The sequence below is a fragment of the Spinacia oleracea genome, chromosome 6 (genome assembly GCF_020520425.1).
Source record: "Spinacia oleracea cultivar Varoflay chromosome 6, BTI_SOV_V1, whole genome shotgun sequence".
Taxonomy (NCBI): Eukaryota; Viridiplantae; Streptophyta; class Magnoliopsida; order Caryophyllales; family Amaranthaceae; genus Spinacia; species Spinacia oleracea.
This window is the reverse complement of record NC_079492.1, coordinates 45,520,881-45,543,297: the sequence shown is the minus strand read 5'-3', so window position 1 is coordinate 45,543,297 and position 22,417 is coordinate 45,520,881. Positions and strand designations below refer to the sequence as shown.

The following is a 22,417-nucleotide window of genomic DNA, read 5'->3' as shown; positions in this document are numbered from 1 at the left end:
ATTTACGTTTTAACCATATGATTTATTTGAATTATAACTGCTTATATATATAACTAGTTTAGGGCCCGTGCAACGCACGGCTACTACTAAAACAATTTATTATTTTAATAGTAACTAAAAGACTTGTGATATTAGGAAAACGTGAGAGTAAAAAGGATATATGAAAAAGTATAAATTCAAAGTTGTGTAAAAAAAAATATTCAAATGAACTAAATTTCGATATTACTATGCAAAGTTTAAAATTATAGCCATCTATTTGTATGTAGAACGATCTAACTACGTTAACCAAACCCGAATGACTCAAGACTAATTTTCGAAAAGACCCGAGCATAACCGAGTTAGTCAAATAAAACATATTTTGAATTGAGTAAAATCTACTACCATGCATGTATTATTATTTTAATTAACATCCTTACTACCAGTTACCATGTATTATATTATTAATAGTAGACTAACATTAGAAGTTTATTTAACAATATTTTTTTATATTTCTTACCAGATTAAAAAGTTATAATAATACATAAATAATTATATCATAAAGGAAAGAATAATATTGATTTAGCTCTCCTCCAATAATATATTATGCAGTACACATCTATGGTAATTAAAATATATTTTTATCTTAATTTCCTAAAAAAACGTAATGTAATTTATTTATTTTAAAATAAACAAATAAAAAAATATTTTGGCGGGAAAAAATTGCACCAGGAAATGACACGTGTCATTCCTGGTGTCTCTCTTAGTATATAGTAATAGATAGATACCCCCTCCGTCCCATAATTATAGTCTCGTTTGACCAAAAACACGGGTTTTAAGAAAAATGGAATATAGTACATGAAAAAATGGAATAAAGTACAAATGATGATTGAGTTGTATAGAAAAGTGAAACAAAGTACATGTGAAAGATAATATAGTACATATGAAAGTGAGGACCTTAATTAATATAGTACATGATCAGTGGAGTTATATTTTTAATTAATATAGGACATGAGAAAGTGGACCTTAATTAACATAGTAACCAAAATTAGAAATAAGACTATAATTTTGGGACGTCCAATTTAAAAAACAGGACTATAATTTTGGGACGAAGGGAGAATAAACACGCATTAAACAATACTCACTCTGTATTTATTTAAGGGATACACTTGCCTTTTCCGGCCGTATTTATTTAAGAGATACATTTGCCATATTTAGTAACTTATCAACCCCACCATCTAATTAAATAATTTATTTACACCCCACCCCCACCCCCCATCCCCTAAATGAAATGGTCCCCATTTGTTTTACTTGTTAAAATATGTACCCAACCCCACTTGTTTTATTACTTTTTTTCATTCAATTCTTTTTCTTAATACCCGGGCCCGATCAAATGTATCTCTTAAATAAATACGGAGGGAGTAATTTTTTTTCTTACAAACACGAGATAAAAAGGGGAAAAAAATCATAGAAGGTATGTACGGATTAAATAATAAAGTTCAAAAAATATTTTCTTTAATCTTTTGTCGAAGAATAGAAATGTGGACCGACTGTCAATTCTAAAAGTCGTATAAAAACTCGCAAGCTTGGAAGCACCACTTCAATTTCTCAGATCACCGAGATCCGCCATTTCTACACTCCGAGCTCCCAGCCTTCTCGAGGAGAGATAGAATCTAGAGAGATAAATAAGGTGTTTAGGAGAGAGAAAACTTGAGCGACTGAAAAGATGTCTTCGTTCGACACCTTCAGCAACGACGGCGATGAGCTCAGACCCTCTGATCGTCCCTTCGACGACGGCTACATGGGCTACGACCCTCGCCTCCCTTCACAGCGCTTCGATCCCTCCGCCTTCACCAACGCTTCCGACGATTACTCTGCCGTCGATGAGGTCACCGTTGAGTCTGAGGAGGTGGAGGACGATTCTTCAATGCCTTTTGGTGGTGGAAACCCTAATTATGCTGAATCGCCGTTTGGTGATCCGATCCCTGTTTCAAATGGTAATGGGAAGCCCTATGATTTGGGAGCTGATGAAGATGGTGTTTTCTCCTCTGATGGTCCTATTCTTCCTCCTCCTGATCAGATGAATGAGGAAGGGTCTGCTCTTCGCGAGTGGCGCCGGTGAGTTTTGATTTCGCTTCATTTGTTCAGTTTAGCTCAATTTTGGTCAGATCTGATTGTGGAATGATTTTAGATTTTGTTTATATTGGTAATTGGGTGTTCAGTTACTTGTTTGTTTTGAATTTTGATTTTTCAAATGATAATGTAGGCGTAGAATATTGTTTCCATTTTTAGTTGGATGTTTTTCTTTCATGATCAGTGGGATCCAAGCTTGAGGGTTACATTTGATCAACAAATGAGTAGTGAATTGTAATCTATCTACATTGATTAGATAGTGTTAAGTTTGCGTACATTTTTAATTGACCTTCCCAGACATTGACAACAGGCTAATTGGTCTTGGTGGTGGTTCTTTTGATTGGATTTTGCTAATCTGAAAAATGGTTGTTGGATCCACCTAGAATTAATATTAGATTCATCTGTGGAAAACATCGGAGATGCATCCTTAATTTGATGTCATTGCTTGATTTACCTCACAAACATTGCCGTAAGTAATATGTGACTGATTTACTAAACTATAATCCTTATCTAGGTCACGAGTTACAATAAATGAGCTTCAATTAAGGCCGTGTTTGGATCAGATGAAATTATAATGTCAATTGCATTTTCTTTGGAAACTAAATTTCATTTGAACTTAGTTCTAAAATTTATTTTTCCATTGGCTTAATTCCTTTGTTGGGGAAGCAGCGGACAGAGGCATTAGAGGGAGTACTCCATTGATTCCTTTATAAGACATGGGAGATTTGGTGGGGGGGGGGGGGGGGGGGTAGGGTGTCATCGTCTTATTTAGATTATGAAATCTTTTCCACCGCTGGGAAGACATTCACGGTCAAGATACTCGGAAATCTGAAATTTTCTTTTCTAGAAAATGATAACAGGTTTTGAAACTTAGGCTTCTAGCTGAAGGTCAATAGAGAAAAGGTGATTATTGTTTCAATCGGCATTTTATTGTCTCTTATGACTTTGCTTAACTAAGAATCTAGGATGACTTTCTAAAGATGTGTTCTGGTTTTAATTCATAATGTGTATTATTGAAAGTGAAATCCTTAAGGGTGTGCTGTAATTTTGATTGGTAATAAGAAATTATCATAATGATTTTGGATTTTAAATTGGTCAAAGAGAGTACTGGAAATGAATTGAGCGAAGGATTTGAAGGTTGGGTTTGTGCTTGAAGTCTTATAGTCACAAATTCATGTTCTTTAGGTGGATGTTAACTAGCTTAGTTGGTAAAGTCTTAGAGGGGTAGTACCCAAGACCCGGGATCGAATCCCGTCTATGTCATTTGTCGCCTTTCCCTTAGTGACTCTCTCTACACCAAAAGAATATGCATGTTCTTTGATTCCTCTACCTAAGTTCGAGTTATTGAATTTGAAGTATTTATTGAGTTTGCTAAGAATGCAGGAAGCCTTGGTTTAGGATAAGGAAGAGTCTTTAAACTACCCTTGGATTTTGGTTCATATGTAGAACTATTTAATCCTTCCGTAACTTATGCACTGCTGAGTTGTTGCAGACACCTAGTTATGCAAGGTGTGTATTGTTTATTAAAGAAAGATATAATAGAATTGGTAAGAATGCAGTCCAATGATTATTTTGTCTAAGGCTAGTTCTAGACTTTCGAGTGCCAATAGAATATGTTTGTATGAATACCACCCATTGTACTGGCTAATGTTGCTTTGTGTACTGGTGAATGGACTTATGTACAGTTCTCATTTCTTAGGTTTTGCTCCCTAGCCCGTGTTTGGCCTCACAAAAAAGGGGGTGAATATGATATCACTAGAGTGTTTTCTGTTTAACTGCATTTGACTTTTAAGAACTTATTGTAGCCGTGAATTGAATTTATTATAGGAGTCAATTGAACTTAATGGACCTTATCGAAACTTATTTGATATTACCTCCGTTCTTTTTTACTCGCAGCATTTGGTGTTTTGCGCTTAAAAATGCGTAACTTTGATTTGAGTATCTGTAATTAGCTCTTAGTAAACATTATATAAGTTGATATTATGCAAGTATATATAGAGACAAATCAAACAAGATACCACATGATTATGTTTTTATGTATGAGTATTACAAAATATAGTCAAAGGAGAACTTGTTAATAGCGTAAAAGTACAAATGCTGCAAGTGTTAAAAGAACAGAGTTAAGTTTTTTTTTTTCTGTTTTTTTCTGAAATAAGTTGATATAAGTTAAACAGAACACTCCACAGATTGCCATACCATGTAGGTCCATCTCCGCACCAGTTATCCAAAATTCTGATTGCCCTTTGAGCTGGTCTATGGGCTGTGTGCTTTATTATTACAGTACCACTTTTTCTTGTTCTTTTTGTTTGTGGGGGGGGGGGGGGGGGGGTGAGGGGTGGAGGGGGTAAATAAGTTAGACACAGCTGAACATGATAACATTAGTGCTTGTAAATAAAGAAGTTGGACAAAAACTGATAGTATTATTCTGAAAATCTTTGATCATTGCCTGGCAACTATCCACCACCACCTTTTGAAAGCCACAATCACTGCAGCCAAGCCAGACGTCAACACCAATTTAGCCTTAGTAGGGTCCACCAACTTCTGATCCCTGAACCATCTAAGACATCAATCACAAAAAACGCTGATGCCCAGCATGTAGTTTCTGGAAGAACAAACCCCACACTTAAAAAGTTGGAAAAGTTGTGTGGAAACCTGTATTGCCTTAATTTGTGTTATATGCAAATTATCCTTCAACTCACCTGGTAATATAGGAGGGGGGTATAAGCTGAAGTCAAGTTCGTCTACCACTTTATCACTTAAGTTTCATGAAGATAGGTATAGACACACTACAGACAGGAGCACCCACTACATTCAAGCATGAAAAAGGCAATATTGAAAATTCAGTTCTAAATTACCTTGGTGTCCTAGTGTCATTTGTAATGCATATAACATTTCAGAAGTATCCATGTCACCTATTTTATCGCAGCACAGTATGGAGGAGGTAGCCAAACATCAATTTTCTAAACTTCTTTAATTTGGATGGTTATTGTGCAGTCAAAATGCCATTAGGCTGGAGGAAAAGGAAAAGAGGGAAAAAGAAATGAGGATGCAAATCATTGAAGAAGCTGAGGAGTACAAACGTGCATACTTCGAGAAGAGAAAACTTAACACTGAAACCAACATAAAGAACAATAGGGACAAAGAGAAGGTATCTTCTATTTGTGCTGCCACACTCTTCTTTATTGCCAATTTCACTATTTCTTCTCTAAATATTTGTTCCATGGGCTTGACATTGAGCAGATATACTTGGCTAATCAAGACAAGTTCCATAAAGAAGCAGATAAACAGTACTGGAAAGCAATAGCAGAACTCATTCCTTATGAGGTTCCTACCATTGAGAAGAGGAGAGGAAAGAAGGAAGATGACAAGAAGGCATCAATCACTGTTATCCAAGGTCCAAAGCCTGGGAAGCCCACTGATATGGGAAGAATGAGACAGATATTGGTGAAACTGAAGCATACACCACCACCTCACATGATTCCACCAAAACCCGAGCCTGCCAAGGATGGCAAAGATGGAAAGGGAGAGAAAGATGCCAAAACTGGTAAAGATTCAACGAAAAAGCCCTCTGGTTCTGAAAAGAGTGCCTCTCCCGGTGTTTCTCAAAAGTCCGAAAAGGAGAATTCAACCCCAGAAGCCGAGAAGCCAGCCCCAGAAGCTGAGCAGCCAACTCCAGAAGCCGATCAGCCAACCCCAGAAGCCGAGCAGCCAACCCCTGAAGCCGAGCCAGTAGCAATTGCTTGATTGGTTTATACATGAATATGTTTGTCCAAATCTCTCTTTTTGCTTGTTTTATTTTTCATACGGGATCCTAATTTCACACTCTTCTGATCTCCCGATGTCTTGTATTAATGGAGAAGGGAAATGATGTAGTTTTGTTTCCATGCGCAGCAGTGTCCATGAGACTTTCCGTCTTTCTTCTCAGGCGTAGAGTTTATTATTCTTTAGTTCTCTCATTTGGGGAATTGGTATCCAGGTTTTTGGATTTTGTTTTTCGTGTTTGTGTCACATAAACTTAAAAACTCATTGCTCCTTGAGAACTGTTGCTGTAACAATGTCAATTTGTTCATTTTTTGTAGCCAGTTATATTGTTTAATCTCTGTTCACTTGCCTTCCTACTTAACTACTTCACATGCATTTCAATGTTTGTAAATAGATGCTTCAAAGTTTGTCAATTTACCCTAAACATTTCAATATGGTAATGGGTTACTTGAGTTGTCCACAAATGATATTCGGAGTTTGAAAAACTTCACAAGTTTCCCTTCATAATTTAAGTTTTCTCTATCCTTGAGGTTTGAACAGAATTCATTTTGCTAGCGAATAACAAACATCTTTATGCACAACCTTATTAGAATTGTCATTAGAAATTAATATCGTTAACAATATTTTAAAAAATTAACAATGATATTAACTTAAATACTTCCTGAATTAATGTTCATCAATCAAACTAGGATACTACCAATCATCCTTAAAATAAAGACTCAAAAATGCTCAACTCTTGATCCTCATCTTCTATATGTCAAAAATTCATACGGAATAATCAATAAAAAATAATGTGTGATTTAATTCTTCATCTGGGAATCATTTCAGTGATTGTGACGGGGGTGGAGCTAAAGTGAATAGAACTGCCGGCAGATGTCTTTTGACTACCACCGGTATCTGGAAAGAAACCCGGGGCAGCCAATTCTTTGTCGTTCAAACGTGTTTTCGTAGACAACATATGAATAACTTGACTCATCAGTGGCCTTCTGTTAGCACCTGCTTGGGTGCAGAAGAAAGCCACAATCAAGTACTTGATAGCCTTATCCTCTGGATATTCCCCCATTTCTGAATCCACTAGCTCTAGTAATCTCCCTTCCTCGTACAATTGCCAAGCCTATTGAGTGAAACCATACCATTGTTATGAATTTAGACATTTCATGTAATAAACCAGAAAGGATATTTCAATACAAATATAATACGACCCTTTTTGCCCCCGAGGTTGGCTAAATCAAGAACAGCGAGCGTCCATTTAAGACAAAACAACCTGTATTGGTACAAATTTAGTATGTTATTGGTATAAATTTGTATGTAATTGGTATAAATTTGTAAGTTATTGGTCTATCAATAAACTACTGTACCAGTTTTAGACTTTCTGCTTTGTTGGTACTAATCACAACTAATAACAAACTAATCAGTATCAATGAAGGTTGTTTGCGTCCAAAATGGACGCTCACTATTCTTGTTCAAGACTTCCTCTTTACCCCCTGCACCCCCAAATAAACAAAATCAAATGAGAGGTTACGGACAACAGACAAATACAACCCACTGGCATACACACCGAAGGACAGATTAATATCCTTGCCTATAGAAAGGACATGTTATCATAACTACATAACTGCATACACTCTGAAACCGGAGTAAAGAACACCATACGTCCACACTCTCCACCCCCAACCAAGGAAAAAGAGAAATTAGAGCATGAGGCATCAGAAGTTTGTTGTCCTACTAGTAAGTAATATCTTATTAAGGCATAAGAAAGGAAACCAAAGAAAAGATGGAAAGAAAGCGAAGGAAACAACCAATATTCAATATTAAATTCACGTACCCATTCCAGAAGAACTTTATTTGATCCACCCCAATTTGACTTAGAACTGCTTTGGCCACTAACTATTTCAAGTATAAGCACCCCAAAGCTGTAAACATCAGCCTTCATTGTCAGATGACCACCCATAGCATATTCTGGTGCCAAGTAACCACTGCGATCATAATCAACAGATGAACAGACAATGGAAGCATAACTTTTAGAGACATCTTTTTCAAAAATTAGAATACGTACGTTGTTCCAGCTATTCTGGTGCTAATATGAGTGATATCGTCAGGGAAGAGTTTAGCCAATCCAAAATCTCCAACTTTTGGTAGATAATCTTTATCAAGGAGTACATTACTTGCTTTGATATCCCTATGCACAATACGCGGCACAAGTTCTTCATGAAGAAAAGCTAGAGCCCTAGCAGTACCTAAACAGATAGCAGATCTCTTTTCCCAGTTCAGTTTACTACGATCACTAGTATAACCTACAAGAGTAACAGTTTAAATAAAACTTCTACATAAACCATTGAGTAAGGAATCACAAATCAAGAGGCCGTTGAGCTTATTCTATAAAATTTGTGATCTTACCTAATAAGGCACGGTCAAGACTGTTATTTACAACATACTCATATACTAAGATGCGGTTAGCTCCTTCAACGCAGCATCCAATCAACTCAACTAGGTTTGGGTGCCTCACATTAGAAATGATGTTTATTTCAGTCAAAAATTCACGTAATCCTTGTTTTGATTCAGCCGAGAGTGTTTTAACAGCAACTTGCAGTCCACTTTTGAAGATTCCCTAACAAAATAACAGCTTGATCAGCTTGATTTCTTCATAGAGAATCAAATTTAGTTGATAAAATATATTTTCAGCAATAATAAAACAATCAAATCACTTGTTTCACGAACGACAAGAAGAAGAGTATAAATATGAATAACGGATATCTTAAACCAAACAGGAAATATGTTAAGTATCACTGCAAAGGTGGGCAACATAGAATATTGTGCAGTTATTATTTGACAGAAATACAAAACTACATTCATCAAAAGAAGAAGAAAGCACAAAACAGCATTGAAGAGGTACACCAAAAACCAGGAAAGGTGGGTTTGTTGAAGAGAATTAGAAGAAAACCCATGAAAGATACAGAGTTCAATTAAATTAAGCAGTCAGTCCAAACATTAAGCACGATATAGCCAGAAGAATACAAAATGAGTACCTTATATACTATTCCAAATCCTCCACGCCCTATTTTATTGCTCGAATTAAAATTATTTGTTGCTACTCGTAATTCATTGTACGAGAAACGTCTGATGTTCTCAAGCAAGTGCCCTGTTTTCAAGAATATAGAAATCTTTATTAGCTCAAAAGGTGAAAAAGGTACCGAATAGAAAATGAACAAAATGGCATCTCAGAGTGTCACAACGAGACTTACAGTTTAAAACCAGATCAAAAGCTATTCTGATTCAACAAGAAAGAAATAACTTGGCCTACATTGTGAATTATGCTCTTCTGGAAACTAAGTTGCCTATTGTGCATGGAAGAATGAATGTGCAATTTACATTGCCAAATCACTTGTTAAAAAGAATCGTCTCACATGGTCAAACAATTATTCCGTACTAGACATTGAACCAGTCTCTCAACATGAAAAGACCCCCCCCTTCTTCAAATGTCATGTTCATCACACCCTAAACCCTTTGTCCCAAACTCTTAACACCGCCAAAGCAGATATTACTCTTTCGATGTGAGTCGTCAATTGTGTGCTTGTGTCATAAAAAAATTAACCTTTCCAAAATTGTTCCTTCCTACCCAAATAATTAATTACATTTAAATTTTTATGATCAAACCTTGTTGTTATTGATTACCAGTCTACTACCTATAAGTAGAAAATATAAACTATAAGATATTCTCCTATTTCGCTTGGTTGAGAAGAATCTTACAAGAGAGATTTTGCGTCACTAATCAATATATTGTTTAAGAAACTAATGATCATATTTAATAACCTTTGAAGACAACAAAAGTCAATATATAGCCGATTATATTATAACGAGGGAGCATTAACTTATCTTGTCACTTCTAACACCGAAGAGTGACTCGATATTCCCTTTTCATATATTGCCTCGTCTAATCGTCAGATATTACAAGAAGCCATTACATCCAACTATCCAAGACCAAGAAATCCCTTGGCGACACAGAAACGCCTCCTTCATAGACATCATCAGAATAACTTCTGCTGTCCATTTTTCCAATAGGTGATCAACAATATTACATTTCTATGAAATACACTCAACTCAACTTCAAATATACAGCAATTATACAATACAAAACATGTTTTTTTTAGGGGAGAAGTTAGTGTCATTCATTACTTCAAGTACAAAGTGTCCATTAGAACATAGGGAGAAATCTCAAAACGACTATGATTTTCGAAACCTGTTCAACACCAAACGGCAATACGGCACTAACATAGCAGTAACTAATAAATGGTCAAAAAAACCATGAATCTTACCCTCCACTTCTCTAAGAGCTAGGACAGGAGTCTTTTTTCTCTGTGAAGAAGGGTTTCCAAAGCAGCCACAGCTCATATCTGTTTGTTTGCAAGAAATACAAAACTCATATGAGATAATACACAAAAGACAAGCACCCAGAAACTATCTGCAGTTCTGCACCCCTGAAATTATACCAGGAACTTGAGTAATATTCTTAATCTACTACTGATTATAAAAAACCCAATTAATATTCTCTATAAAATTAAATAATTGATACAGCTTTTTGCAGCAGTCAGTCCATCCACATGATCAGCAATATAAAAATTTGGTCCATTCTTCTGAAATTTGAGTTAAAAAAACAGGAAATTCAACCCCCAAAAAAACTATGATTAAATCATTAATTAATAAACTGAAAAATGGAAAATATATCATAATTCCCCATGCCCATATTTTTTTCTTAGTTTAACCTAAATTACTTGAACTCAAAATTGAGCTCAACCTCATTTCAAAAGTAAAATTCAAAGAAACCCCAAAAAAAATCAACCTTTAAAAAACAGTAATCAGCAACAAAATTAACTTTAAAAAATCCAAGAGATCAAAATTACCATAATCAGAAGCATAATTCAAAAAAAAAAAACAGTAGGTGATTAATTACCTTGTGCTTACTGAAGATGATGATGACAGTTATCATTAAAAGGGCTTGAAAATCTGAGATTCTATATATTATTTGTACTTATCAAAAACAAATAAATAATACTCCGTAAATGGGTTATAAAAGGTCCAACAAAATTGATATATAAAGCAGAAAAAAGGAGCTTTGTCAATAGAAAATGTCGTTTTCTTGCTACTCTGTAACATAAGATGGAAGTAGAGAGGTAGGAAAGAGAAAGTGTCGTCATCGCATTGGCTGAATCGGGAAAAAAATTTCAATGTTCATACAATTTGGAGGAATTAAAAATCTGTGATGTATCACCAAAAACATAACACCAACAAAGAAATAAAATAGAGAAAAGACAAAATTGCTTTCTGTTATATTTTTTTGGACCGATTATGGATCGAATAAATGATGTAATGGTACAAAAGATGAAATAAAATGGTATTTTTTAAATAAGAATGGCATTTTGTAAAAAATAAATGGTATTTTGTTAAAAAATGGTACTTGTTTTTTAAAGAATGGTACATTTTAAAAGAAAATGGTACTTGTTTTTTAAAGAATGGTACATTGTAAAAGAGAAATGGTACTTCATGTCACTTTCTCTCTCCTCTTTTTCTGTCATTCTCTTCTCTTTTATTTATTAATTTTGTCATTTTCCGGTTGTCCTATTCATTTTGTCATATTCCTAATTTGTTTGATGTTGGTGTAAATTTACGAAAATACCCCTGTGATGTGTTTGCTCACACATCACAGCATGCCCCCTCCCCAACCTCTACAATTTGTGTGTGTACACATTTCAACTTTCATGCTACGGAGTAGTATTCTCTGTGTCCACAAATTTTATGTATTTTGTGTGTTTTGACTATTCGTTTTGTTTGATGTTTTAAATTCTTTTGTTTGATGGAGATTTCAACTGCTTCGTGGTCTTGACCAGAATACCAACTTGTCTACTCGGTTAGGGAATGTACCTACATTTTTTAAGACGGATTTAATACGGGTTGGCTATATCATAATATCAACAGTGGGATTCGGAATCTGCTACATATACCCTCAGGGTATCAAATAGTAATATATACTAAACTCCCATTGGTTGTTTTCACATAAGCAACCCCACATGGGATTAAAATTTTAATCTAAAATAGCAACCCCACATCGAATTTAAAATTTTACACCAATCAGAGCTCAAAGTTTCATACCCTGAGGGTATATGTAACCTTTTCGGTGGGGCTCGGATCCTCTAGTGTTGTTTAAGGTGAGTTTATCAGTTTTGGGATAATGTGGTAAAATTTAAGACTTACTTAATGTGGTAAAAGACTACAACAAATCTTGAATTGAGTTTGAAAATTCAAAACTCACTTAAAACTCGACTTTTTCTCCAACCAAATCAAATTATACCACATCATCATACTTTATCCTATTTAATTATCTTTTTTTAAAAGAGTTAAGTTGATTCTTTTGCAAGTCTTGGGGTAATGCGTAAAAAAAATAGGGAGAGACTTGTGTGTGCCTGAATACTTAAAAAAAGTAGGTAAAAGTTAGTGAAAAATTGACGTGGCGGAGTCTGAAGATAGGGGTTGAGTTTGAGGGATAAACTCACCATTATAGACTCTACAATATAGAGTTTTTGCAATCTTAACCGCTCAATCACTGTTAATGGAAATCAACGGCTACAAATAAGAGGTATAAGAAATTAAGAACTCCAATTATTATTTTGCGTAACTCACGCACTCACGCTCATATCCAATTCACCATTAACGTTTGCTCCTCCTCCACAACCACTAGTCCACCATTACAGGCACCCAACTCTTCCATCCTTGTCCAATCATCATTATCTATTCATTTCCCCTCTCGCGCACCTCAAGCACTAGTCCAACAACCACTGCACCACCATCAGATGCTCGCATAGACGTGAGAGCTGATCGGAGTAAACTGCATCAACATTAATTAATTAAATTCCCCAACCATCCCCTATTTTCCCATTCACTATAAGAACCATTCACTAAAAATTTTCATATTGAATATTGCAATGTGATTGGGAGAGAGAGACGAGATTTATGCTGTGGTGGTGGATTGGTGGACCAGACAGTTGCCCTGTGGCTGGGGAGGGAAGGGTTGTGGTTAATTGGTTATGGAAAAGATGAGATGCATGAATATTGAAGAAGGGGGGACAATAAGGATTACTTACAAAAAGTAAGGTTAGTATTGTCATTAAATGAAACTCTATTTTGTAGAGTCGAAACTTTAAATCCAGAGGATCTTGACGCTTAATTAATAGTGGCTTGCCTCCATTTAGAACACAAGTAATATCGATTATACTCCATATAAATATATTGGTGTGGACCAATAGTCTAATAATCAATACCAATTAGACTTCTTATTTTATTGATACTGACCAATTCAATAACAAACTAATCAGTGTTAACATATGAGAGTCCCTTGCGTTTGTTTAAGGCGCCAGTCAATGTTGTCCAAGGATTTCTCTGTTTGGTACTTAAACCGATTTGTTACTTGATTATCGAGTAAGGTTTTTCCTAGTGGCAAGATTTGCATTTATCGATCAAACCTCACTAAGGTTGGGTAGGGATTCCCTTACGCGTGAAAAAATTTCCAATTAAGTAGCATTGAAAAGTACTTTAAATATATAAAATGAGTAAGTGAAGAGTATCTAAGTAACGTGGTAGATAAATGTGTAGGTGGGCTTTATATTTCAAAAAAAAAAAAAACATGTATGACAACCTTTTTTTTAAAAAAAAACATAAAAATAAGGTCATTTTTTGTACTTATGAGGGACACCAATCTCCTTGAGAGTTGGATTATATAATAGAAGGTCTTGATTAGAAATTAAAAAAGGAAACAAAAACATTTCTTTGATAGAGTATTTAAAAGGATAAAAAAAATAAAGAGAAGGGAGGTAAATAAATGATTACCCACGAATTAAATATCAAAAAAAAGGTTGGTGTAAAATGTAAAAGGGCCCAATGTAATATGACTAGTTAAGTCAACCATCCCCTTTTGAAGAACGCACAGGGGATGAAGGAGAAAACGTGTGTGATATTCATCTAAATTTGGCCATCGAAAAAATGACCTTAAGTATGGTTTCTCAAGAACTTTCAGTTTTCTCTTTCATGCGTCCTCCAAGTGATTCATTTTACTCTCCGCGGAAACCTTATCTTCAATCAAATTCATACTTCCTCCTGTTAGGTTATGAAAAATATAAACAATATAATTCATGCGGAAAAACCATAAAGTCGGGAATCCAAATTAATTGCCACATAGTCAGTTAGCATAATTAGTATACATAAAATGTGATGCGTGCCTTCCCTAGCTGCTCCCGAACCGAACAGGAACAAGTATAGAACTCCAAATATCGCCCCTCCGTAGATAGTTCACAGCACGTTCGGATCCGCCTTGGATTCAATTAACTAGAATGTTTTCTAAGGTTTTATGTGCACTCGGGAAACTCACAAATAATATTAGGCAAGTATTAAATTCTCTCTTGAATCTAATATGTTAGAATAGTATATTGAATTGCATTATACATTGTGATCATTAACCACATATTTATAGGGTGGAAATAACGGAGTTTGAATTCTACTAGGAATCTAATAACTAAATCCATTAGGATTCTAGTTAAATAATATCATTAGAATTTTAGGTTTAATCAAATACCTAAGTATTTCAGATTTAACTAAAATATCCAATTTGAGTAGAATTAGGAAAACACGATTACTTGACAAGCAAGTAATCCTAGCCGGCCAAGGCTTGTGTAGCACACATCCCGCAGCCACGCAGCCCACGAGTGGGCGCTGCTGCTCGGCTCGGCCCAAGAGCGTTGGGCGCTGGCAGCAAGCACGCAACCCATCTTGTTGGGCGATGTTGCTGCTCGGCCTGCTTTGCGAGAGGGCTTGCTGGGCGCTGGGCCTGGCACTTGCGCTGGGCCTTGCGTCTCGCAAGCTCGTTCGTCGATCGTTCGTACGTCGCGCTTCCGATTTGTTTTCCGATTCCGGAATTCGTTTCCGATTCGAACAAATATTTAATATTTTCGATTTCGGAATTTATTTCCGATTCGAACAAATATTTAATATTTTCGATTCCGGAATTTATTTCAGATTCTGACAATATTTCCGATTCCGGTAATATTTCCGATTCCGGCATTATTTCTATTTCCGATAATATTTTCCGATACGTACCATTTTTCCGTTTCTGACAACATCTACGACTTGGATAATATTTATATTTCCGCCATGATCCATATTTCTGTTTCCGGCAATATCATCATTTCCGGAGCATTCTATATTTTTCCTTTTGACGATTTCAGCTCCCACTGGAACCGAGATCCGTCGTTTCCGAATGTTCGTAAATAGAGTATTTAATTCACTTAAATACTTGATCCGCTCACGTACTATTTGTGTGACCCTACAGGTTCAGTCAAGAGTAAGTTGTGGATTAATATTATTAATACCACTTGAACTGAAGCGGACTCTAGCTAGGCATACAGCTCACTTGATCTCACTGAATTATTAACTTGTTTAATTAATTAATATTGAACCGCATTTATTAGACTTAGCACTGAATGCATACTTGGACCAAGGACATTATTTCCTTCACCTCCGTCCCTTAATGCTCTCCCCGGTTTGACCGACACTAAATTTTAGGCAATTTAATTGACATGTTAATTTATTATGTGGTAGTTGATAGTGGGTATTTTTTTTAATATAGTTAGTGGGAAATGTGTCAAATAAAGGGTGGAGGTGGAGGTGGGTAGAATTTTTTCTATGTTTTTTTAGGAAATAGGAATATATATATATGGGTCCAAGTTAAGTGAGAGAAATGATATAATATTAGTAAAAGTATTCTATTTATAAAAATGGGGTGAGTATTAAATGACGATTTTATAAAGAAAGAGGGGCGAGTATTAAGGGAAGAAGGACGTATGAGATTGCGTTGAGTACTGAAAAGATGATAGTAGGCTTTATAACTATAAAAATCTACTCCAGTTTTCAAGTCATTTATATAAAAGGAATATATGCATTTCTTCAAAAATCCACTCCAAGATTATAAGACAAGTGGGTGCTTTAAAGGGCATTTGTATGTCTATATTTGGTTGATCTGGATTTTTTTTTGATATTTTGCGGATTTTTTGGACTTAATCTGGATATTTTTGTGATTTTTTGTGATTTATTCATGCATGATCTGATAAAATCTGAAAGTGTAAAGGTTTTTTCGAGTTCTTGTTCATTTGCATGTCTATATTTGGTTGAGGCAGCATAATTTTTTTGGATTTTTTTGGATTAATTCAGAACTATTTTGGAATTTTTTTTGAAGGCCTCTGTTTTATCGTATGATACTAATCATCTTTGATGTCCCCTGTTGCATGCAAGGAACCCAATGAATCAGATTCATTTGAATTGTATTACGTTGGTCAGTGTGATAACGAAGATGGTGTTGTTGATGTTTCTAGTGGGCAATGTTCGACGTCGTTTCCCTGCTCTAAGGATGATGACCTGAACAAAAATCACCTAAAACATCTGATGATGCTTAGATAAGTTTGTCTCCTTTTATCTCTGTTTAATTTATGATATGTTGATACTTGTGGAGTTATATGGTGGATGCCAAGAACTGTGATCTGTTGTTGGCCAGGGGTGTTGTTTTGATGATGACGTTGTGATATTGAAGTGTATGCATGTCCCCTGTTTTTTATGATGATGCTATAATGTTGGCATGCTGATCATGTATGATGATGTTGCCTTGATGATGTTTAATGTCTTGATGATTATGTTGCCCTACTGATTATGTTGCCTTGATGATTGTAATGCCTTGATGATTAATATGATGCCTTGATGATTAGTATGATGCCTTGATGATAATGTTTCCTTGATAATGTATGCATGTCCTATGACTTGATGATAATGTTTCCTTGATGATTATTAGAGGGGTGAAAGCATATGGGGAAGGGTTAATAAATTAAAGAATAAAACATGAAAGTAAAGTCCCCTCTTAATGTGTGCTTCCGTTGAATGCTTGATATCCCTATATGTATCACTATGATAATTGGCTTAGGGTTTGTGTGGTATCTATGATGAGTCTTTCAATGTTTTGAGAAGCTATCCTTGATTCATAAACCACGGTGCGCCATTAGCATCTAGCCATTGGTTGTTTTAGGCTTTTGTGTGCTAATGGTTTGTGAACATGGTGTGCTTCAATGAAGCTTGGGGACATCTGAGATCAATATTAACATGATTTGTTTGGCTTTGCGATATTTTGTCAGTTTTAATGTGTTGTTATTCATTCTTTCACATATAAACTGACATTAGATTGCTTAGGCAATTGAAGTCCTGTTTAATAAAAATCCCCTGAACTTGATTTGTTTTGGCTTTTCGATATTTTGCCAGTTTAGTTATGTTAGGAAATAAATTGATTCCTTCACATATAAACTGACATTAGATCGGAGAGGCAATTCAGTTCTTGTTTATTGAGTTGTTAATTGTCCCCTTAAGTTCCTTTCTTGTATGTGATCAATGATGAGTCTTTTATATGCTGAGAAACCAGTCCAATTAACAACAACCGCTCATGCTTCCATTAATATCAATGATGATGCTTTTCAGGCGCTAAGTGTTTGCAGTTTGGATTTGTTTCAGCGATGCTTGGGGACATTATGAGATCAATATTGTTGTTTTGAATGAATGACTTTTAGTCTTTAGGTGGTTCTTAAAAGGGGATTGAGTGATTGTTTACTATCCAATGTGATAGTTAACAAGGTCTCAATCCCTTCTGGAAGAACCACCAAAAATGTCATGATGAGTCCTAATTGTCCCCTTATCCTATATAATAATAAAAAAGTCATTGGCTTATGTGAGACCTCCAAATTTCCAATGGAGCAATTTTGTGCACTCCCTCCAAAATCCCATTTACACTCCAGTATTTCAAATTCAAAACACTCAGAAAACCAGTTTGAATTATAACTGATCATTCAACTGCTCCACACAAAACCATCAATTTCCTGTAAAAAAAACGGCTTATTTTTATTCTCTTAATCCAGAAAAACTTACTTCTATGTCATGCCCATAAAATTATGCTTCTATGAATTCCATGAGACTACACTTATTTCCATTTCCAACCACCACCTTCTTCATCGCCTTCTTCTTCTCACTTGAAGTAACCAACCACTAACATTGAAACCCGACGCCAACACTAGCTGCCTTTTTGAATCACTAATGTCTACAAGATAGTACTCTGCTGTGTACAAATTGTCCCTAAAAAATTTGAAAACAGCATGAATTTGTTTAAATAGTATGTTTCAATCCCATAGACAAGCATAACTATTCAATGGAGGAAGATATAATGAGGGACCGGGGAAGAACAAGAATTTAATGCAGTTTACTTTGTTCTATTTTCTATATTTTATTAATTTGCTAACTTGCTTTTCCATTTTTTCTCGCGATCATTCATACTCTATTCAGAATAATAATTCCTTCATCTCCAACAATACTTCCTCACTCGACAATGGCGATTATCTTTCCTACAATAACTCTCCCTCCACTCTCACTTACAATTTTGACATACTCAGGCTCGATACTATCCTCAACCATGACGGCGATTGCTGTAATTATTATCCGGTGTATCGCGGTGAAATGTCGTGGATTGGGTTCGTCATCGAAGAACTTTTTCCCGCTTAGGACGGGCTGGGTCGGCTCATTCTCTGGGGTCAAGATCCTCTAATGGGTGTGCTTGAGGTGAGGTCGATGGTGATGGGCCAAGCACAAGCACATAAACCGCAGCATGTGAAGAAGAGTAGGAAGGGACCCAACCACCCAGGTCTAGAAGCTCTCAGTATCGTGGGGTTACTTTATATCTGGAAGATGGAAATCGCATATCTGGTTTGTTTCAGTGTACTTTGCTCCATGGTATTATATTGTTCCTTCATACAAAGTATTTTTCATTTACTAAATGAACTTATTGATTGTAGTGGTTAATCATTAAGAAATGAGACTTAAGTTTTTCTTGAGATTCGTACTTTGAATATGGTTGATGGGGATGGATGGGAAGAAGATGCATTTTGAATTTTTGACAGGTTGATGGGGATGGCCAGATGGGAAGAAGATAAATTTTGATTTTTGACAAGATGACGGATACGATATACTCCGTATCATGGGTAATTTCATGTGACATTGAATTTTAAAATATGTATTATATGGAGTATGTGACATAATATTATTTTCAGTTTTTATATTAGTTTGTACCGATTAATATGTTTATATTTGACAATTTATTGTTTAAAACAAATATAATTTAATCACTTTTAATTATATTTTGTATATATATTTTTAGTTATCAATGCCCCGTGCATTAGCACAAACACACGCTAGTGTGCTTCACATGTATTAATGTGGTATTAGTGAGATTGTCCCATGTGATGAATGACTTGTTGTTTTTAATTAATGAGTTGTTGTTTTGTTTGATCTGTGATGAGTCATCATTTGCTGAGAATCAAACCCATTATTTCATTAACACTCATGCACCATTAGCATCATTGATGCTTTTCGGGAGCTAAGTGTTAGTGGATAGGGTTTGTGTCAATGATGCTTGGGGACATTCTAAGACCCTTAGGTGATGTTAGTAATGTGGTGTTAGTGATATTCAATGATGTAATTGTTGATAATCTGAGATTTATGTTTCTTAAAATGTCCTTCAACTCTTTTTGCAAAAAAGGAGTAAATGTCATTTTAGAGCCAATGTGATAATTTATTCCGTTTGGTAAAACAGATTTTTCATGAGATACCCCCAAGGTTTAGCTTAATTCACCAAATACCCTCGTATTTTCAATAATTCACCATATACCCCTGAGGTTTTAAAAAAAATCACTATTTACCCCTGCCGTTAAGTCACCATTAGAATTTAGGAGTTGCATCTTCTTCGTCCCTCATTCTTCATCTTCTATCTCCACCTTCTTCATATTTTCACTCCTACTTCTTTGTGATCTTCCTCCTTCCATCTCCCTTGGCTTCTCATTCTCTCTCCTCCCTGATATGTGTGTTTTATATAGTGTTTTCACCCCCATCCCTTAGTACTTTTATGCGTCAAATGAGCTCTTAGGAGCCGTTTTTAGTACTAATCTGTGTATTTGAGTGTGCCTTGAGTTTCAGGAATACTTAGTGAGAAATTGGTCTTTTTAGGCCCGTTTCTTGATGATTTAGGCCACTACATGATCCCGAGGGAGTTCGGGACGACTTTTGTCGACTTACGGGAGCCCTAGATGTTCATGATCGAACCCCGGAAGTTAGACTCGGTGTTGCGGACGAAGGGCAGATCACTTAGCCCTCCGCCCGGTGGATTGCCTCTCGCCCATCGGGCGAGCAAGTAGAGGATTAGGTCATCAGAAGGCGCCCGACGGGCGGAGTCTCGCCTGGTGCCCACCGGGCGCCCATCAAAGGCAGCAGCAGCAAATTCTCTCTCCGCCCGACGGGCGATTGGTGCCCGAACGGGCGCGTGCAAATGTTTTCAGGAGTTTCTCCCTCCGCCCGCCGGGCAACCCTGCGCCCGTCGGGCGGATTTCGAGATGGTCGCCCGTCGGGAGGTTGGCCGCCCGACCGGGCGACGACAACCCTGGAGCCTTTAGCGTGCGGTTTACTTTAGTTTTATTCCGGTTTTCTCTTGTGTTTTTGGGCTAAACTATAAATATAGCCTTTGTTAATTTAGTAGAACATCTTATTATCTCATATTCTAGTATTAAACACTTAGTTTTTCTCTCTAATTTGTTGCAAACACTTAGTTTATTTTCAATCAAAAATTCAAGCTTTCCTTTACCATTGTTCTTCAATTAGGTATTGTTCCTTATTTCAATCTTTTGTTTTGCCTTAATTATGTTTTCAATCATGCTAATTGCTTTGTTTATTGTTAATATGCTTGAGTAGTTTAATTTCTAGGGTTTGGGGATCCATGATTAATATGAAGGGACATTGAATAATTGTGATTGTTGGCATTGTAATTAATTCCTATTGATTGGTTTATTTCACTATACAATTAGATTTGCGCAGGTTTAATTGTGGTAGTTATGCAATATCAAGTTAAGATTCGAGAGATGCAATTTGATGTTTAGGCTTGTGTCAATAGGTGGAATTAGGATTAATACGTAGCGAGAGCCCGGTAATTCTAAGTCTATGATTAGTATCGATTCGAGATAGCATGCTAGTCTAATTAATTATCTTGTTGATTATCGTGATTGTTCGTTGTCCTGGATTGTTATTTGTTGGTGAACCTATACCCTAGATTCCTTAATATATTTGATTCATACTCGTTTAATTATCGTTCGTAGTCTAGCATACAATTCATCAACCAACTCTTATTCACAATAGTCTAAATTAATTGATTGATAGTAGGAAGAACGCATGTTTCCCTGTGGATTCGATCCTGACTTCCCTTGCTACCTAGGTAGTGGATTTAGGTTATTTTTTATTAGGTGATACGACTTTAGCCTGTCAAAATTTGGCGCCGTTGCCGGGGAAACGGTTTTATTTTCTGTTGTTGATTGCTTATCCTAGATTATTGTTTGTTACTACTCAAGGAACTCACGTTCCTTGAGAGTTGAGACCGGATCTCACATTGTTTTGTAGTCTTTGTCTATGCCCAGGACCGTAGGTACTAGTAATCTTACTCCATTCGATCCTGAGCCCGAAAGAACCTTTCGTAGACGAAGAACTTTCATTGCACAGTGTGGGAATTACTCTGATTCTGATCATAATATTGGTGATCTTTTTCCTTCAGATACAGATTCAGTTTCATAGATAGAGATGGGTGACGAAACTTTACTACCGCCACCTACCCCACGGCTTACAGACTATTCTAAGCCAAGTCTGTCCGTGCTACCGAAGGCAATCATGCCTTCTATTGCAGCTGAGACCTTCAAGATTGAGCCTGCATTGATTAACATGATTGAGAGACGCCAGTACGGTGGGGAACCAGGTGAAGATCCGAATCTTCACATACAGTCCTTCATCCAATATTGTTCCACCATCAAGCAAAAGGGATTGACTCCGGAACAGACTATGGAGATACTTTTCCCGTTCTCTTTGAGTGGGAAAGCTAAATTGTGGATTAATGGGTTGAATCGGGCGGCTTTGAAAATAACTAATTGGGAGTCCTTGGCTCTTTCTTTTTATGTTAAATATTTTCCACCTGAGAAAACAGCTCGTCTAAGGGGTCAGATACTGGGTATCTCACAACAAGCAGATGAGAGTTTGTTCGAGGTCTGGGAGAGGTTCAAGGATTTGCAAAGAGAGTTCCCGCACCATGGTTTGGAAGATTGGTTCTTGATTCAACAGTTTTATAATGGTCTGGGCAATGAGTCTAGATGTTTGTTGGATTCAGCTGCCAGTGGGAGATTCATGCAACTTGAGGTGCCTAAATCTATGGAGGTGATTGAGGAGATAACCATTCAAAATGCCCAGTATGGGAATCCTAGAGGTTTATCTAATAGGGGTGGTAAGCATGATTTAAATTCTATTGAACAATTAACTGCCCAATTGACTGCTTTACACTATAAGTTTGATAATATGCAAGCAGCCAATACTCAATCTGCCCAACCTGCTAGTGTAGCTGCTA

At 36.2% G+C, this 22,417-nt stretch overlaps 2 protein-coding genes and 1 pseudogene across 3 annotated transcripts; 1 reads left to right on the top strand and 2 right to left on the bottom strand.

Annotated features, from left to right (window-relative positions):
• The first annotated feature begins 1,457 nt into the window (after positions 1–1,457).
• On the top strand, positions 1,458–6,205 carry LOC110797495 (clathrin light chain 2). Its single transcript, XM_022002604.2, has 3 exons — positions 1,458–2,094; positions 5,104–5,257; positions 5,350–6,205. Exons 1-3 carry the CDS (start codon positions 1,703–1,705, stop codon positions 5,851–5,853), a joined length of 1,050 nt encoding a protein of 349 aa, XP_021858296.1. The 5' UTR covers positions 1,458–1,702; the 3' UTR covers positions 5,854–6,205.
• A 249-nt stretch (positions 6,206–6,454) lies between these two features.
• On the bottom strand, positions 6,455–11,088 carry LOC110797496 (putative serine/threonine-protein kinase). Of its 2 annotated transcripts, none has more exons than XM_022002607.2 (7): positions 10,820–11,088; positions 10,185–10,262; positions 8,898–9,010; positions 8,269–8,479; positions 7,928–8,165; positions 7,697–7,784; positions 6,455–6,985 (listed from the first exon to the last, which is right to left on the bottom strand). In XM_022002607.2, exons 2-7 carry the CDS (start codon positions 10,258–10,260, stop codon positions 6,680–6,682), a joined length of 1,032 nt encoding a protein of 343 aa, XP_021858299.1. In that variant the 5' UTR covers positions 10,261–10,262; positions 10,820–11,088; the 3' UTR covers positions 6,455–6,679. The 2 variants fall into 2 exon arrangements, with proteins under 2 accessions (XP_021858299.1, XP_021858297.1); XM_022002605.2 differs by having other exon boundaries at positions 7,697–7,847; positions 10,820–11,083.
• A 10,924-nt stretch (positions 11,089–22,012) lies between these two features.
• On the bottom strand, positions 22,013–22,112 carry LOC130464591 (uncharacterized; annotated as a pseudogene).
• Between the last annotated feature and the right edge of the window lie 305 nt (positions 22,113–22,417).

What these genes read in the sequence shown, in the direction of transcription:
- LOC110797495 (XM_022002604.2), top strand. Translation starts at nt 1,703, where the DNA reads ATGTCTTCGTTCGACACCTTCAGCAACGACGGCGATGAGCTCAGACCC. An exon ending in GCTCTTCGCGAGTGGCGCCG is followed by an intron (nt 2,095 to 5,103) that starts GTGAGTTTTGAT and finishes GTTATTGTGCAG; the next exon opens with TCAAAATGCCATTAGGCTGG. An exon ending in ACAATAGGGACAAAGAGAAG is followed by an intron (nt 5,258 to 5,349) that starts GTATCTTCTATT and finishes GACATTGAGCAG; the next exon opens with ATATACTTGGCTAATCAAGA.
- LOC110797496 (XM_022002605.2), bottom strand. Translation starts at nt 10,260, where the DNA reads ATGAGCTGTGGCTGCTTTGGAAACCCTTCTTCACAGAGAAAAAAGACT. An exon ending in AGCTCTTAGAGAAGTGGAGG is followed by an intron (nt 9,011 to 10,184) that starts GTAAGATTCATG and finishes TCTTGAAAACAG; the next exon opens with GGCACTTGCTTGAGAACATC. An exon ending in ATAAAGTTCTTCTGGAATGG is followed by an intron (nt 6,986 to 7,696) that starts GTACGTGAATTT and finishes TTCACTCAATAG; the next exon opens with GCTTGGCAATTGTACGAGGA.